This window comes from Bos taurus, chromosome 11 (genome assembly GCF_002263795.3).
Source record: "Bos taurus isolate L1 Dominette 01449 registration number 42190680 breed Hereford chromosome 11, ARS-UCD2.0, whole genome shotgun sequence".
NCBI lineage: Eukaryota > Metazoa > Chordata > Mammalia > Artiodactyla > Bovidae > Bos > Bos taurus.
The window spans coordinates 67,497,463-67,513,407 of record NC_037338.1 but is presented as its reverse complement, the minus strand read 5'-3'; the positions used below and the strand labels follow the sequence as shown (position 1 = coordinate 67,513,407).

The window sequence follows — 15,945 nt, the reverse complement described above, 5'->3', positions numbered from 1 at the left end:
CTCGACTGACGAGACTTGGCAGCAGCAGCAAGTCACTTTCTCGGATGAGCTGACAAGTTGCTAAGACCAAGTTGGCTTTGGAAGAGTATCGGTTGGTGCAACTCCACAAATATGTGTGCGTACGTGTGTGCACACATGCACATGTACCAAACACACACACATGCATGTGCATTGGTTACATATCATCATTTACAGTATTCTACTAATCCTTCCTAGGCACTGGACCCAGAGCAAGCTCTCCGGCTGTTCTACCCAAATGGCATGTCCACAGGCAAACTCACTCCCTAACCCATTTGAACTCCTAATGACTCAGTTTTATTGACTGTGTTAGAGTTTGCCAATTTTGTATTAATTGTACAAAAAAATGCTAGATTTATACTGAACTATTCACACATTTTCCCATCACCCTTTCCTTGCTCGTGGTGCTGTTAACTTTGTGTCACTCTTCGCTTTGAGTGGCCAGAGGCCCAGGGTCGGGGGAGGGGGCTGTGTCACTTACCACAGTGCAGCAGAGGGGCCAGAACCACCAGAGGAGCGCCAGGGCCAGGAGTAGGAACAGGATCAGCAGGGCGATCGCCAGGATGGAGCCATCGGACTGTGGGGCCGAGAGAGAGGGTGGTCAGCAGTGGGACTGGCTGTGTGTGCAACCAGCACGGAGCTTGGGTGGGGCAAGGCAACACCTGTGGTCCCCCCACCCCACACTCCCATCCTCAGTATGCAGATTTAAGGCCTGGAGAAGAGCACGGCTCGCTAAGCAAATGGCTGAGACTCTGTCCAGCATTTTGGGCAACACACTCTATGTAGCCAATTCTCATGAGAAATGGATTCCTCTTTTCAGCGAGGCCCTGTTCTTCTCTTTGAACAACATCCCGAAGGACCAATCCTGCAAGAGACAGAGCAGATGGCCGCTTATGCATCTGGGCGCTGAGAAGGCCCGCCACACCGTGCCTGCCTGCGGACCATCACCCTCTGCACGGTGACAGTTTCCTGCTCCCTGGATCTGCTGCTCCTGTCACCACCTGGGCTGGACTCAGGACAGTTCTTAGGACTCAGTCTGCTCCCCTGAACTCGTTTCTCATATGTGCATGTAACAGATTCATGAGCAAAGACTAGAGCCCACAGATAGGATGTGATAAAGGGCAAAGGGATTCCAGGGTATGGAGGGTAAAGCAGCTGCTGCTAACCCTGGGAGGAGAGGGGTGTGGTGGCTGAGTCAATGCTGCTGTCAGATCCAGTGAGACAAGTAGCCAAGACAAATTATGCCCACTTCCAAACATGCCTAGGCTGGTCCCCAAAATGACAGTTGCCGTGGCCTGAGATGGTTAACTTTTAGCAGCAGAGATCTCATTGACTGGGTGTCACTATTCTGAGGCTGCTGGTTCAAAGAGGCAGATTTAAGTGCCCTCCATCTCCCTTCCTTCCCAGCTACTGGGAATGCAAGGGGGCACAATGTTTGGAGCTAAGGGTTAGAGGCAAGTTGACACAGTTATTAACTGTCATGGGTACCCCTTCTGAATACAGCTGGCACTTCTACTTTTAGCACCTCCCTGGGAAAATCAGGTATGTTTGCACAGATAATGATGATGATGATAAAGGAAAGCAACCTAAATGTTTAACAAAGGATGACTAATAATACATCATAGAACCACCATGCAGTCAGTTACTCTGTAGACATTATGTTTGCAAATATCTAAATGACCCAAGAAAACAGCCCTGATATAAAGAGTGGACTTATGTATATGTGTCAAGAGTGAGAGAGACTGAGGGATATTTACTAAAATATTAATGGTGGTTTTGCGGGTAGTGGGTTAATGGTAATTTAAAAAAAATCTATCTTTTTTTCCCTCTTTAACATTGCATAATAAGAAAATAAACTCCTGAAGTTGTATTTTAAAAATCTGCACTTGGAAAAAAAAAAAATCTGCACTTGGGGAACCTTGCTTTGGTGTGAGCGCTCACATGACCCTGGGGCTCTCACCCTGGGTTGGTGGACCTGTGGGGTACACAGACGGGCTCAGCTGGATGGAAGGTGTCACCCTCCCAAAATGACACTCATGAACTTTAGGGCACACAACTTCACGGGAAGCTGTTCACAGTGTGACCAGGTTCTCAAAGCTGCTCCCTCCCACCCATTTCCAGAGCCGGGAGGCTGGGTGGCCTGTTGGAGGTTACACAGTAGGTTAATGACAGAGCTGGGGTGTGACTCACTCTTACTCTGAGTGCTCATCAGGGACTACTGGAAGCTGTTCAAAGGCGTCTCTTACTCTGTGGAACGTCTTTGACCCAAAAGCCAGGGAACTAAACATTTGACTCCCACCAAGCCAAGGCTTGGGAATGCCCTATTGTCCCTGAGGGAGCTGCACCTCACAAGGGCAGGTGCAGGGCTGGGCAGTGGGTGGGGAGAGGGCACAGTGGCCAGAGGATGCTCCTGGACCACAACATTTATGCATGAGCTACAGCAGAAAATGATGCTCTCCTGGAAGACACAAAGAAACGATATGTGTTTTCCAGACTTACTGTTAGTCAAAGACAACCCTCTTGATCTTTCCATCCCTACATTCCATGCCCATAAAATGGAGATACTAAACCTCACCTGCCTCATTGCATTGACGTGAGGAGAAAACGAATTGTAAGATGAAAGCAGACAGGCCTGGATGAGAGATTCGGAGGCCATCAAGCCAGATGCTGAGCTGAACTCACCCTCTCTCTGTTTCCACATGGCCAACAAATATGGTGGCCATTTCACATCATAAATCTGTTTGCACTCGGAATAATAAGTGATTTTGTTACTGCAAGGTTTATAGACCTTTGGTATTTCAGTATTAAGTTATAATTTAGTAAAGACTACAGACTACATGTATTCACATTATATGCAGTCTCTCTTCTTCTGATTTAATTCTCACTCTAGAGAAAGGAACTGAAGCAGAAAGGCTGATGTATTTGGGGGATTTTTAAAAATTTCCTTCTGGAAAAAGGAGAAGGTTTCCTATGAAGTGGGGAGGGTGAAGGACAGGGCCCAGATGGGAAGACAGAAGCCTTCATTACTGGAAGAAGATTTCCTGGATTCAGACAAAGCTCCATGTGGCCTGCCTCTGGCCCGGTTTGGTCTGACCCTACCCAGCCCCAGGCCTCCCTGCTGCAGTAGAAGACAACGTGGGACTCCGGCAAGGGCAAGTACACTGGGGATGCTGGCGGGGAGGAAATGCTGCAGGGTGGAAGGTCCCGAAGGCACTGACCCCTGCTCTGGATGCAGCCCCCAATAAACCCCCCAAATGCACTGCCTGGTTTTCAAGATCTTCCAGCAAAACTGGGAATTGAACCTTCACAGTCTGATTTTAGCACTTTGCCCACTTCCACTTCACCATTATACTGTAATAGATTTATTAAAAAGTCACTTAAGAAATATTGATACTTTAAAGACTAAACATTAAATAGCCATGTGAGAGACTGACAATGTGTTTGTAATTGCTACATCTGCTCTGACGGAAGTTCACCCACATGGCTCCAGGTGGACTGGAGTCTCACATGGTAAGAGTGTACTTCAGAGTAAAGTCCAAAAGGGATGGGGGCCACAGCAGAGCCTGCTTGCCCTTTATGAGCTTGGATTGGAGTTTTAATCAATTACCTCATGACAACTCATATTAGGAGACTGTGTTACCTTGTTGAGTATATATCAGAGTGTAGTAGAGAAATACATACACACCTGCGCTGTGTAGTAAATGGTATTTGTTCCATTCCAGAAGTTGGTTCAGTTACTCTAAACTAATCCTTTTGTATCTCCACCAAATTCCAAGATGAAGAGCTCCCTTGGATGTTAAGATTCTTCCATGAGCCAGGAGACATGTGGAATGCTCCAGAGCCCAGAGTATAGCCTGGTGGCCCATAAGCTGCCTCTTTTGTTCTGTTCTGGTGCCACCTTCTTTGGCTCCTTGAGCTCTGGCCTTCCACCAGCCCTCCTGTGTCCCAGGTCACTGTGTTACCCACTGCTTGCTCCCCAAAGCTTCTTCCTGGCCTGGAGCCTAAGAGGGTCATGGGCTTAACCATTGCTCTCAGTCTGACTCAGGACAAGTGTGTGGACTCGGCCTCTGCTCTCCGCTTCACCAGGCACAGGGTGACCAAGACTGGAAATACCCCTGGGCCCACATAGCCTCCACTATGGGGCTGAGCAGGGCCATTTGAGGCAGTGCGTAAATGTGTCTGCCCCGGCCCTGTCTTAGATGACTAGCTGGCAGGGGGCGAGCTGGCTGCCTCACCACTCACAGTGCCGCCCCAGCCAGCCTCCAGGCCTGGAAGCAAATGTAGCCTCTATTTTCTCTGACGCTGGGGAGGGACCTGCCTGGACCTGATTTTACGACATAAAGTGAAAGCAGAAGCTGACCTGCCCTGCAAACTCTGTCTTGACACCTGTCCTTGCTGGGAAGCCTCTGCATGTAATTCTCTAGAAACTTTGAAAGAGCTTTCTGAGGGAAAAGAAAGCAGCAGACAAATAGCCAAAGATTGATTCCTGCCATTGTTATTTTCTGGACAGCCTAAATATCCAACAAGTTAAATTCTTATTTTATTTAAAAAATAAAAACAAAGTTTAATAAATCAACATAGCCCTTTAGTTTGGAATATTTTCAGCAGGAGGTTGGGGCTTCTGGGGTCTGTGACTAGAGCTGAACGGAAGCAGCCTAAGGTACTTCCAGCTGGGGGAGGGGACACTCCTAGACAGCGTATTAAAAAGCAAAGACATCCCTTTGCCAACAAAGGTCTGTATAGTCAAAGCTATGGTTTGTATAGTAGTCAAGTACAGATGTGAGAATTGGACCATAAAGAAGGCTGAGCACCAAAGAACTGATGCTTTTGAACTGTGGTGTTGGAGAAGACTTGGGAGTCCCTTGGACTGCAAGGAGATATTCATTGGAAGGACTAATGCTGAAGCTGAAGCTGAAGCTCCACAACTTTGGCCACCTGATGTGAAGAATTGACTCACTGGAAAAGACCCTGATGCTGGGAAAGCTTGAAGGCAAAAGGAGAAGGGGGCGGAAGAGACGGATGGCATCACCAACTCAACGGACATGAACGTGAGCGAACTGCAGGTGATGGTGAGGGACAGAGGAGCCTGCAGTCAACGGCGTTGCAGAGAGCTGGACACGACTTAGGTCTGAAGGACAACAATACGTCGGTTTCTTCAATGAGTAGTAGTCTCATGCCTTTTTTCCTGTGAATGCTGAGGTGTAACATGCTCACAGAAGCCTGCAGTGAAGCAGACATGGTATATTAAATACGAGGGCAGGATGCTCACCTGCTCCTTCCTGCAGTCATCCTTTGTTAGGATAACTTTCTCTGAAGTAGACCTGGCTTGAAAGGCAAATCCCTGCTGAATGGCTTTGTCAGTTCCTTTGTTCCCAGCTCACCAAATAAGGGTGTATCTTTTAAAACAAGGAGGCATTATTTTCAAGGGTATAGATTTGGAAACTTGAATAATGACAGCAACTCTCACAGTAGGTTTAGTAATTTTGGATTTCTGACTCACAGTAGTGGGGCATGAGAGATCTTGTATAATAAGAGGGAGGCAAGCTTCTAAGCAAGAGAGCATTAAGCACCACTGCTCCTTTCTGTCTTGATATTTTGCTTTTTTGTTTGTTTGCTCTGAATATATCTTTTAAAAAAGGAGAAAAAATAAAAAACACAAACCTGTCCCCACAAGGGGATGGCCTCTAGTGGGACCCTGCCTGTTGTTTTCCCTGACTCCAGAGACTTCTATATAGGTCTTAGCTGCTTGCTGACCCGGGTAAAGGGAGGAGGGTAAAACTGAGAGGAACGATAGGAAATTGGGGAAAGCTCAAGTTTAAGAAACTCAGATCTTCAAGGTGGGTTTGAACTGGAATTCTGCCTGATGTCCAGGCACAGGGTGATTAACATGTAGCCAGTGAAGTGTCTTCAGTTCTGGATCAGTTAAGGAGGGTGTGTTCTTCCCCACTCCTGCGTATCTTTCCCTGTTGAAAGCGCTTTGTGCACAACTCCAGGCCTTTCTTCCTCTTTGAGTGCATAGTTGCTCAGTTGTTTCTGACTCTTTGTGACCCACATGGACTTGCCATGTGGCTTGCCAGGCTCCTCTGTCCATGGGATTTCCCAGGCAAGACTATTGGAATGGGTTGCCATTTCCTTCTCCATTCAGTAAATAGGACCAGAGCACAGAGAACATGGGCCTCTGCTCTCCACTTCCTCTCCTGGGAGCATGCTACCCACTGGAAACAGCTCCTCTTCAGCTCCACGCAGGCTGGTTTTGTGTGAGGCCTGATGCTTGTACAATTTGGGGAGTCCTCTTTAAGAAAAAGAATGTAAAAATACAAACTCATAATTATAAGTGCCCCTCCTGGGGCCTTAAAAGGGCCAGGAGGAACCCATTCAAATGAGGATCCTGGAAACTTAAACTTCATCAGCTCCCCCAAAGCTCTGCATCTTCCCTGGACAAGTCCCAGGTGAGAGGAGGCTGACAAGTCTGTTTAATCCTGGGCTTCAGTTTCTAGCCCATTGCTGTACCCTCAGCCTCAGTTTCCAGTCCACAACAACAAAGGCTTTCATATATGGTGTTGAGCGTCTTATTTCTGTTTGTTCACATGCTTTATTGCCCCTAGGACTGTGACCCCTCAGTACCTTTTAACTTACCCTAGTATGGGCCCTAGGGCTTCTCTGGTGGCTCAGACTGTAAAGAAACCGCCTGCCAATGTGGGAGACCCACATTCGATCCTTGGGTCAGGATGATCCCCTGGAGAAGGGAATAGCTACTCACTCTAGTAGTCTTAGCTGGAGAATCCCAGGGACAGAGGAGCCTGGGGGGGCTAGAGTCCATGGGGTCCTAAAGAGTCAGACAGGACTGAGTGACTAACGCTTTCACTTTTTAGGAAGGGCCCTGGTAAATTGTAACAATTACATGTTGACAAGAGTGTACAGGAATTATCAATAAAGCAGTATGGAGAGCCCTCCCTGATGGGTGGTGGGTTTGCTGCAGTTTTAGGATCTAGGCTAGGTTTTACAGATCCTGAGCATTATCACTGAGTTACCGAAGATAATGATTATTTCACCTGGTTAGATGAGACTGTCTTTTAAACATTCAACCTGAAGAATAAATTAGCAGGTTTATTCTGCCACATTGTAGGCTATCAGCCAAACTCTGCCAAAAGTATGACAGGAAAACAGCTGATGATCCATTAGATCTTTTTAAAAGCTGGAGAGGCTGCTTCCCTGGATTCAGCCGGGAAATGATGATGCCACAGGGCACTCCAGGACACGACTAGGCGTGTTTGCTATGGGGTGTGGCTACCCAGTGGTCCCTCTTCCTCTCCTGCCTCCATCTTTGGCTCCATCCCTCTATCCCTGGTGTTGAGCTCGGCTGTCTTTGAAGCGCTGTCTGAAAACACTCAAGGGAAAGAAGCCCTTCGGCCAGGGGCAGTTCTGGTTCGTGACCTTGAGATCTCATGGCAACTCGCTTGTTGTAAACAATAAAGAGGCCATCTGGCGGAGAGGGAGACGTGCAGACACAAAGGGGCCAGGGACATGGTGGACAAGTCGGGCGGGAGTGTCAGCTTCTCCAAGGAGGCCAAAGGGCTCTGTACCCCCTGCTGTACCCCCACGCTCCGCTCCAGGCAGCTTCCCTCCCTCCATCCCTCCCTAGGCAGAGGCTGCCACTTGGGAGGTGTCACATTCCAGGGCTCTGAAGTGGAATTTCAAATCATCCTCAGCAGCTGGTATGAGCTCTGTTTCCTGCCCAGACAAAACTGGCAGAGTATGGGCAAGTTTTATTTTGAAAGATGAAATTTAAGTCATTTTATTACTGCTGAGAAGTTCTGGATGGGCAAGCCCTGAGACCAAAATTCTCTCTCTTTCACTCTCTCTCTCCCAGAGCTTATATATTCCTGACTGTTATTTCTGGAAGTAACTTTAGCCGTTATCTAATTCACTGCCCATCCCGCCCTGCATTTTATTGGAATTCTGTTGCCCTGGCATCTGTGGTGGCTCTCTTCAGCTTCCCACCTCTCATCTCAGATTACTCCTTGCCCACCTCCTCATGGGCTTTTCCTTGTATGCAGTCCCTTAAATATCAGCAGGCGGCATGGATCTTTTTTTTTTTAAAGCAAGGTATATACTTTTTAAAAATTAATTTTTATTGGAGTATAGTTGCTTTACAATTTTGTGTTAGTTTCTGCTGTAGAGCAAAGTGAATCCGCGATACACATACATATATCCCCTCTTTTTTTGAATTTCCTTCCCATTTAGATCACCACAGAGCAGTGAGTAGAGTCCCCTAAGCTATACCTGAAGTGCCTACTTTTTTCTCATTTTAAAAAGCATGGTAAAATAAATATACACACAGCATATGCCACTTAAACCATTTGTAGGTGTCCAATTCGGTGGCATTCAGTTTGCTTACCATGTTGTACAACCCATGGATGCATTCTTGGTCCCTTGCTGTTTTTCTTTCTGTAAAACTGGCCACGGGCTGTCTCCCTTCCTTTCACAGTTTAAACTCTTATCTAGATACTGATGACTTAACTCTTTATCTCTAGCCTAGATCTCTCCTCATGCTTCAGGGTCATGGTCAGGGTCATTCCACTGTCTGCTAGGTTCTACTGGCACTGCACTGCAAACTCAACAATTCAAACTGAGCTCACTGTTTCCTTTTTCAAACCAGCTCATTCTCTTCTCATTCAATGATAAGTACTAAGTACTTCCCAGGTGGTGTAGCGATATAGAACCCGCCTGGCAATGCAGGAGACAGAGAGACCTGGGTTTGATCCCTGGGTCAGGAAGATCCCCTGGAGAAGGGAATGGTTACCCACTCTAGTATTCTTGTCTGGAGAATCCCATAGACAAAGGAGCCTGTCAGGCTATAGTTCGTGGAATTGCAAAGAGTCGGCCACGACAGGTGACTTAGCATACACGTACCGCCTATCAATCCAAGTTGGAAATCCGGAAGTCCATCTCAGTTTTCTCTTTCTTCCTCTCCCCCCTCCCCAAGTTCACACCCTCCTATAAGTACACCTATTCCTTTGACCAGCTAAATACTTCCTGAATCTGGCCTTATCTACTCCTTCTTCAACACTTGATTAGATTTAGAATCTTTTTTTTTTTGGCCACTTATATCTTCACTGGTTTGTCCACCACCAGACTTGCTACCCAAATTCCATCCTCCACCACTGCATCTAGAGTTATTGACCTAACATGTTATAATAGCTCTGCCGCCCATGAATCTTTAACAGCTCTTCACGGTCAAGGGTTCTTAATATTGGAGAATTTGATGAAAGTGATACAGCCCTTTCCTCAGAAAAGGACACATTCAAATTTATAAACAAGCTCACTAATTTTGATCATATTTTCAGAGGGGTCCATCAAACCCGCAGAATCCATTTATGAGTCCCTCAGTCCAAGAGTCCTTAGCTCAAGGCCCTTCACAACTAGGCCTCTCTTTTCTCCAACCTCCTCCCTCACCACCTCCCTCCTTAAACTTTGGGCTTTGACGAAACTCAACCACATGTAGTTCCCTGTACACCAGCTCACTGTTTCTCTCATGGTCTTCTCCCTGAAACACCCTTTCTTCCTTCATTCCTTGGGCAACTGTTTTTCATCTTTCAAGTCTTAGCTAAGTGAACGAGTGAAGTTGCTTAGTTGTGTCCGACTCTTTGCAACCCCATGGACTGTAGCCTATGACGCTCCTCTGTCCATGGGATTTTCCAGGCAAGACTACTGGAGTGGGTTGCCATTTCCTTCTCCAGAGGATCTTCCCGACCCAGAGATTGAACCTGGGTCTCCTGCATTGTAGGCAGATGCTTTACCATCTGAGCTACTTCCCAACCAGTCTTAGCTAAGGCACCACCCAATTCATTCATACTGTACATATTTATTGAATACCTACTCTATGCCAGGCCCTCTGTAAGCACTGGCATAAAAGACGGATGTAGTCTTTGTAATCACTGACCTTGTAATTGAGAGGGGAACACAGATAAGTAAGTGCTACCACTCAACTCCAAGTCTGGGCTCTCATCTTACATCTCTATCTCAGTATCTCCTGTGTATTTTAGATATTATATCATTATGTGCTTGTCTCTCACTGAACTATAAGACCCTGGAGGACATAAGTCTGACTTTACTTATCTTTGTGACTGAGATGTAATATAATGTTTCAAACTAAAAGGACTTGTCACTCAGGTATTTATTAGATTGAGGGAAATAAAGATTTGGTAGACCAAGATCTTCCACGGCTAGTGGGTAGCCGAAATGGCACAGTTGCCAGTGTTGCCCCAGGTTGCTCACCTCCCCTCCATGGTCCTGTTGCTAGAAACAGCTCATCAATCTTATTGCAAAGAGCTTGTGCTTTGGACTCAGTAAAATTTAAAGTGCTAATTCTTTCACTTATTAATACATAGACTTTAGGTAACTAACCCAGCCTCTCTTAAACTTCCTTTTCTCAACGTGTATGAAATTGCACTAATTCCTACTTCCCAGGATTGATTCGATATGACATAGGATAAGGTATGTAAAGATCCTGGCACACAGCCATCCTTCAATAAAATGTGACTTTCCTTTCCATTCTCCCCCTTGCTTCTATGCCCAAGCTGTGTTCCTGGTGATGTGCCCAGACTTGGCTCAGGTGAATAAATTTGATTCCTGTGAACAGTCTCTTACAACTATGACTGGGCTGTGGTGTTGATGGGTGGTCCCAGGTTACATAGTGGGAAACCACAGGCCTTCAGGTTGCCATTGCAATGTCAAGCAAAGGAAAACCCAAGTGAGTGTTCCAACAGTAAATTTACTGCTGCTGCTGCTAAGTCACTTCAGTCGTGTCCGACTCTGTGCGACCCCATAGATGGCAGCCCAACAGGCTCCTCCGTCCCTGGGATTCTCCAGGCAAGAACACTGGAGTGGGTTGCCATTTCCTTCTCCAATGCATGAAAGTGAAAAGTGAAAGTGAAGTCGCTCAGTCGTGTCCGACTCTGTGCGATCCCATGGACTGCAGCCCACCAGGCTCTTCCGCCCATGGGATTTTCCAGGCAAGAGTACTGGAGTGGGGTGCCATTGCCTTCTCCAGTAAATTTACTAGCTTCCATTAAAATCAATCAAACATTAATAAGGGTAAAACACTATCAAATATGATGATTTACTCTTGCTACCTGAGAGGTAATCCAGGCTAGAGGTAATCTGTGCTAAAATGGTGATAAAATTGATAAGCACCGAAGATACTGGATTCCTTAACCCATAAACTGGGCAGTACAGGAAAAATACTAGGTGAGAATTACCTTGGCTCCTGTGGGACTCTGTAAAAAGCATGACTATAAAGTAATGAGGCTGTTCGTGTATTGAACATAGTAGAACTCCCAGAGAGGAATCTAATTCCCTCCAAACTAGTGACTCTGGATGCTGGAGACTCTCCAGTGATTCAGCCCATGCTCAAAGCAATTCTGAAATACCTCCTTTGGAAGTCTTTCTGAAGCTAATTTATAGGCCACAAAAAGAAAATCTGTTGTCTTATAAGCTACGTGTTGCTTTTTATCAGTGAGTTTCCCAATTTGATCACCCAACATTCACCAGACCTGGTTCCCACAACTTTTGGAGTTGTTTTGATATCAAATGATGATGATGTCTTCCTAATTCTTTGACTGGGGGTATTCAAATACTGTGCCTTCAGAGTCATGCCAGTCTCACAGCAGGAGTGCAGAAGATAGCTGAAATTTTGAGTCTTGTTAAGCATACGGCTTTCCAAGGTAAATATTTTGAAGAAGCAGTAATAATTTGGATGTGTCAATTCTAGTTTGCTATACATCTTATTACTTTTTGCTTTATACAAATAATACCAAAAGGCCTCAGACAAGCCACCGTTATAATGCAATGAGAAGGGGAAGATTAATGCCACACTCCTAAAACTCAAGCTTTGAGGTCCTTATCATGGAAGGACACTGTCAAGATTTTCCAGCATCACCTTGATCTTAACTCGCAATGGTGAGGGTGATAATAAGTAGATGTTGGATTCATTCACTTTCCTTTCCATAAAATTCACAGAGCTTGCTAGTCAGAACCAGTTTTTAGAGAATAATGCAGATAAGATGTAGCTCCTAAGTACTCAGAATGCCTTAATTCCTGTCAGTGGGCTGTTGAAATAGGATTACAGAAAAAGTAATGGTCAACTACTGATGGTGGAAGAGAGAGACTAATTTCTCATTTCCACTTTTTATTCCATTAGCTACAGAGACTTGTCTATTTGCCTTTAATGTAACTATTTATTTAATGTTAATGCATATGCTCAATTGGTCTTAGTGATCATACTTCTTATGTTAGTCAGCATCATTATTATCTACTGTCCATAAGCATATCTTCACTATACTGTTAGCTATTGCTTTAGACTATGAACTTGGAAAGGTAGAAGCCATGTTTATGATTTGCAGCCATTGTCGAGAGACAGATGCTTACTACTGGTGACCATGATAATCTAGTCCTTAAGACAATGTCTCTAAACTGCATAATAGGGCTTCCTGGGTGGCTCAGTGGTAAAGAATCTGCCTGGAATGCAGGAGATGTGAGTTCGATTCCTGGTTGAGAAGATCCCCTGGAGAAGGAAATCGCAACCCACTCCAGTATTCTTGCCTGGAAAATCCCAGGGACAGAGGATCCTGAGGTGTTACAGTCCACGGGGTCACAAAGAGTTGGACATGACTGAGCGACAAAATAACAACAAAACTGCAAATAGTATCAGGAAACCAACAGATAATTTTCTATTGAATAGTTAACATATGTTCAGCAGTGGGAGACATAGAAAGATGAACAAAGTCAGCCTACAAGCTTGGAAGATGTTATCACCGTCCAGTGAGAAAGTCAGGACTGACTCACAGAGCTTACTCAAAGAGCAGCACACATTATGTGCAGTTAATCTCTAAATGATGCTATAACCCACAGTGCTTGAGCTCAGAGCAGGAGGAGATCAGTGAGGCAACCTGGGGCAGGTCCAGGCAGCACTTGGCAGGCCCTGTAGCCATGGTGAAATTTGGGTAGGTGGAAAGGAAGAGAGGGCATTCCAGAAGAAAAGTGAAATTTGATCAAAGGCACTGAGTAAGGATGGACATTATTTAGAGTGAGGAAATATGAGATAGAAATATGGGATCATCATCAAACATTTTTTTTTAATCTGTCAGGGATCCAAAATTTGCATTCACAAATTTTAAAGCCAGCAGCTAAAGGCCAACTGAGGTTGCCATGTCGGACTCTACTGTGAAGAAGCTTTGTTAGATATTTACTCTGACGGGTTTGCACCTTTTACATACAGTCTCAAAAGCCTTGAGCTACCTTTTCTAAGTCGAAGGATTTGGGCAATGCAGATAAAACAAAAGTGCCTTAGCCGCACCTTTTTCATTTTCTTGGCCTGCAGATGAAGCAGTTTTCCTGCTGCTGGACGGTATATAAAAGGAAATCAGAAATATTTTAGTTGTCACTTATTCAAGTGCTTTCTAATTTATTAAGTAAATGAAACAAAATATTAAGCCCACTGCTTTGGACACTGGCTGAACTAACATCTGTTCTAGGAACCACGGTTACAGCAAAGGAATGCTAGTTATGTATTACTTGTGGCACAGACTCTTCTTCTGGAGAGCTATAAATTAAATCACTGAACTTTGAATTTCCTTGGTGCCCTAAAGAATAGCTGAGAAGCTGGTTGATTTGCAAAAGGAAGGGCGCTCATGTACCCTGGTGGGACTTTGTCATTCTGTGGGGAGCAGAGGGAAGAGTCTGTTTGCTCTTTGGGGGTGCAGACAATGTAAATCACAACATCCTGGTCAGAAGATATATGTAAAGACCCCGTGGCAATTTGTGATTTGGTGCATTGTGACTGTAAACTCCTAGCCAGGACAATGTAGCCTGGGTCTGGCTGCTGTCTCCTCTAGTTCTGGGATAGCCTAGTCCACTGGTTTTTGCCAATTTGGGACCACTTAAAGAGTTGGCATTATTTTAGTGCTGGCAGAGAGAAATGCTCAGAGGCTTTCTCTGTGATTTGGTTGTATTTCCCCAACTATGAATCTGTCCTCCCTCTCTTCCTGCCCCACTCCCTCTACTCCTTTTTTCTCTTTCTCTCCACAAACACACACTTTTTGGATCCTCTTTAAATTGTGCACTTCTTCCTAAAATTGTGCCTCTCCCAACTGGATTTGCTAATTCAGAATGCTCAACCTAAAAGACTCAATCTTTTGGAATAGCCTCAATGACCCAAGAGCACACGTAAAAGCACACACTGGACATTCACTAAAACTTGTGTACTTAAGGAATATACTCTCTTTCAGGTTCCTATTCAGAGACTGGGGATTCTTATTTTATATTCAAAGAAGCTTGGTTGTTTGATATCTGAGCACCCGGAAGCTTCTGTCAAATCAGAAAAGAGAGGGGGGAGGGGATCTAAAATAGAAGACCAGGAAGTGAGAGGCTAGAAAAAGCAGAACCATAAACTTCAAAAAACAGTGATCAGAAGACATCCCTAGGGGCAAACAGCCACAGATATCAAGGGTTTCACAGTAACATGGAAAATTTTAGTTCCTGATAAGAATGGCAGAGAGTAAGGGATTTTCCTGACAGTCCAGTGGTTAAGACTTTGCCTTCCAATGCAGGGGGTATGGGTTCAATCCCTGGTTGGGGAGCTAAGATTCTGCACACCTCTTGGCCAATCGCAGCCAAAAAACCAAAACATAAAACAGAAGCAATATTGTAACAAATTCAATAAAGACTTTAAAAATGGTCCACATTAAAAAAAAAAAAAGAACTTAGAAAAGAATGGTGGAGAATAAAATGTAAACACTACACAACACTTTATAACATTCACTTTGTGTACAAAGGCTTCCATAGGAGGAAAGACCTCGAAAGGAGTGAGTCCAGTTTAGCTCAGTTCAGTCGCTCAGTCGTGTTCGACTCTTTGCGACCCCATGAAGGGAGTGAGGGATGAGCTCAACTGGCATGTGTTTTCTTTGTTCACTCAGTAAATGATCTCATTGTAGCACAGCCTGAACCTGTGACAGAAGGGAGTTTGTGTGTCCCCCAACCAGAACTGGGGGCTTCCCTGGTGGCTCAGATGGTAAAGAATCTGCCTGCAATGCAGGAGAACTGGGTTAGATCCCTGGGTCAGGACAATCCCCTGGAGAAGGGAATGGCTGCCTACTCCAGTATTCCTGCCTGGAGAATTCCATGGACAGAGGAGTCTGGCGAGCTATAGTCCATGGGATTGCAAAGAGTCAGACATGACTGAGCAACTAACACTTTTCATCCAGAACTGACCGATGAGAACACAGTTCTTTGAATACATGTTTATTCTTTTACCTCCCTTCCCCACAACTCTGGGAGAAGGCAATGGCAACCCACTCCAGTACTCTTGCCTGGGAAATCCCATGGATGGTGGAGCCTGGTGGGCTACAGTCCACGGGGTCTCGAGGAGTCAGACACGACTGAGCGACTTCACTTTCAAGTTTCACTTTCATGCACTGGAGAAGGAAATGGCAACCCACTCCAATATTCTTGCCTGGAGGCTCCCAGGGACGGAGGAGCCTGGTGGGCTGCCGTCTATGGGGTCACACAGAGTTGGACACAACTGATGCGACTTGGCAGCAGCGGCCACAACTCTGTTTTCTCTCTATTTTGTTTTCTATTCTCTTACTTTATTGTTTTTGTTCTATTTTTGGAGGGGCTTACTCCATTGTTTCTCTGTAATGGTTTGAGCTCAACGCTTGGCTAATCAACTTATGACTTTCTTCTTTTCTCGCATAGATATTTAAGGATACACATTTCCGTCTAAGACTCACTTTAGCTGTATTCCACAAGTTTTGGTATGATGAATCTTTATAATCGACTACTTTATTTTCTAATTTCCATTATGATTTTAATTTGACTTATAAAAGATTTAAATGGTTTATTTGAAACTGCAAGCACATGAGATTT

General features: G+C 45.1%; 1 protein-coding gene across 2 annotated transcripts in view; it reads right to left on the bottom strand.

Annotated features, from left to right (window-relative positions):
* ANTXR1 (ANTXR cell adhesion molecule 1) overlaps positions 1 to 15,945 on the bottom strand; it is a 258,211-nt gene that overhangs the window by 104,638 nt on the left and 137,628 nt on the right. For both annotated transcript variants that reach the window (NM_001206228.1, XM_059891504.1), the window contains one exon: positions 500 to 595. In NM_001206228.1, the coding sequence (NP_001193157.1) occupies positions 500 to 595 (96 nt within the window). The remainder of the gene's footprint in view (positions 1 to 499; positions 596 to 15,945) is intronic.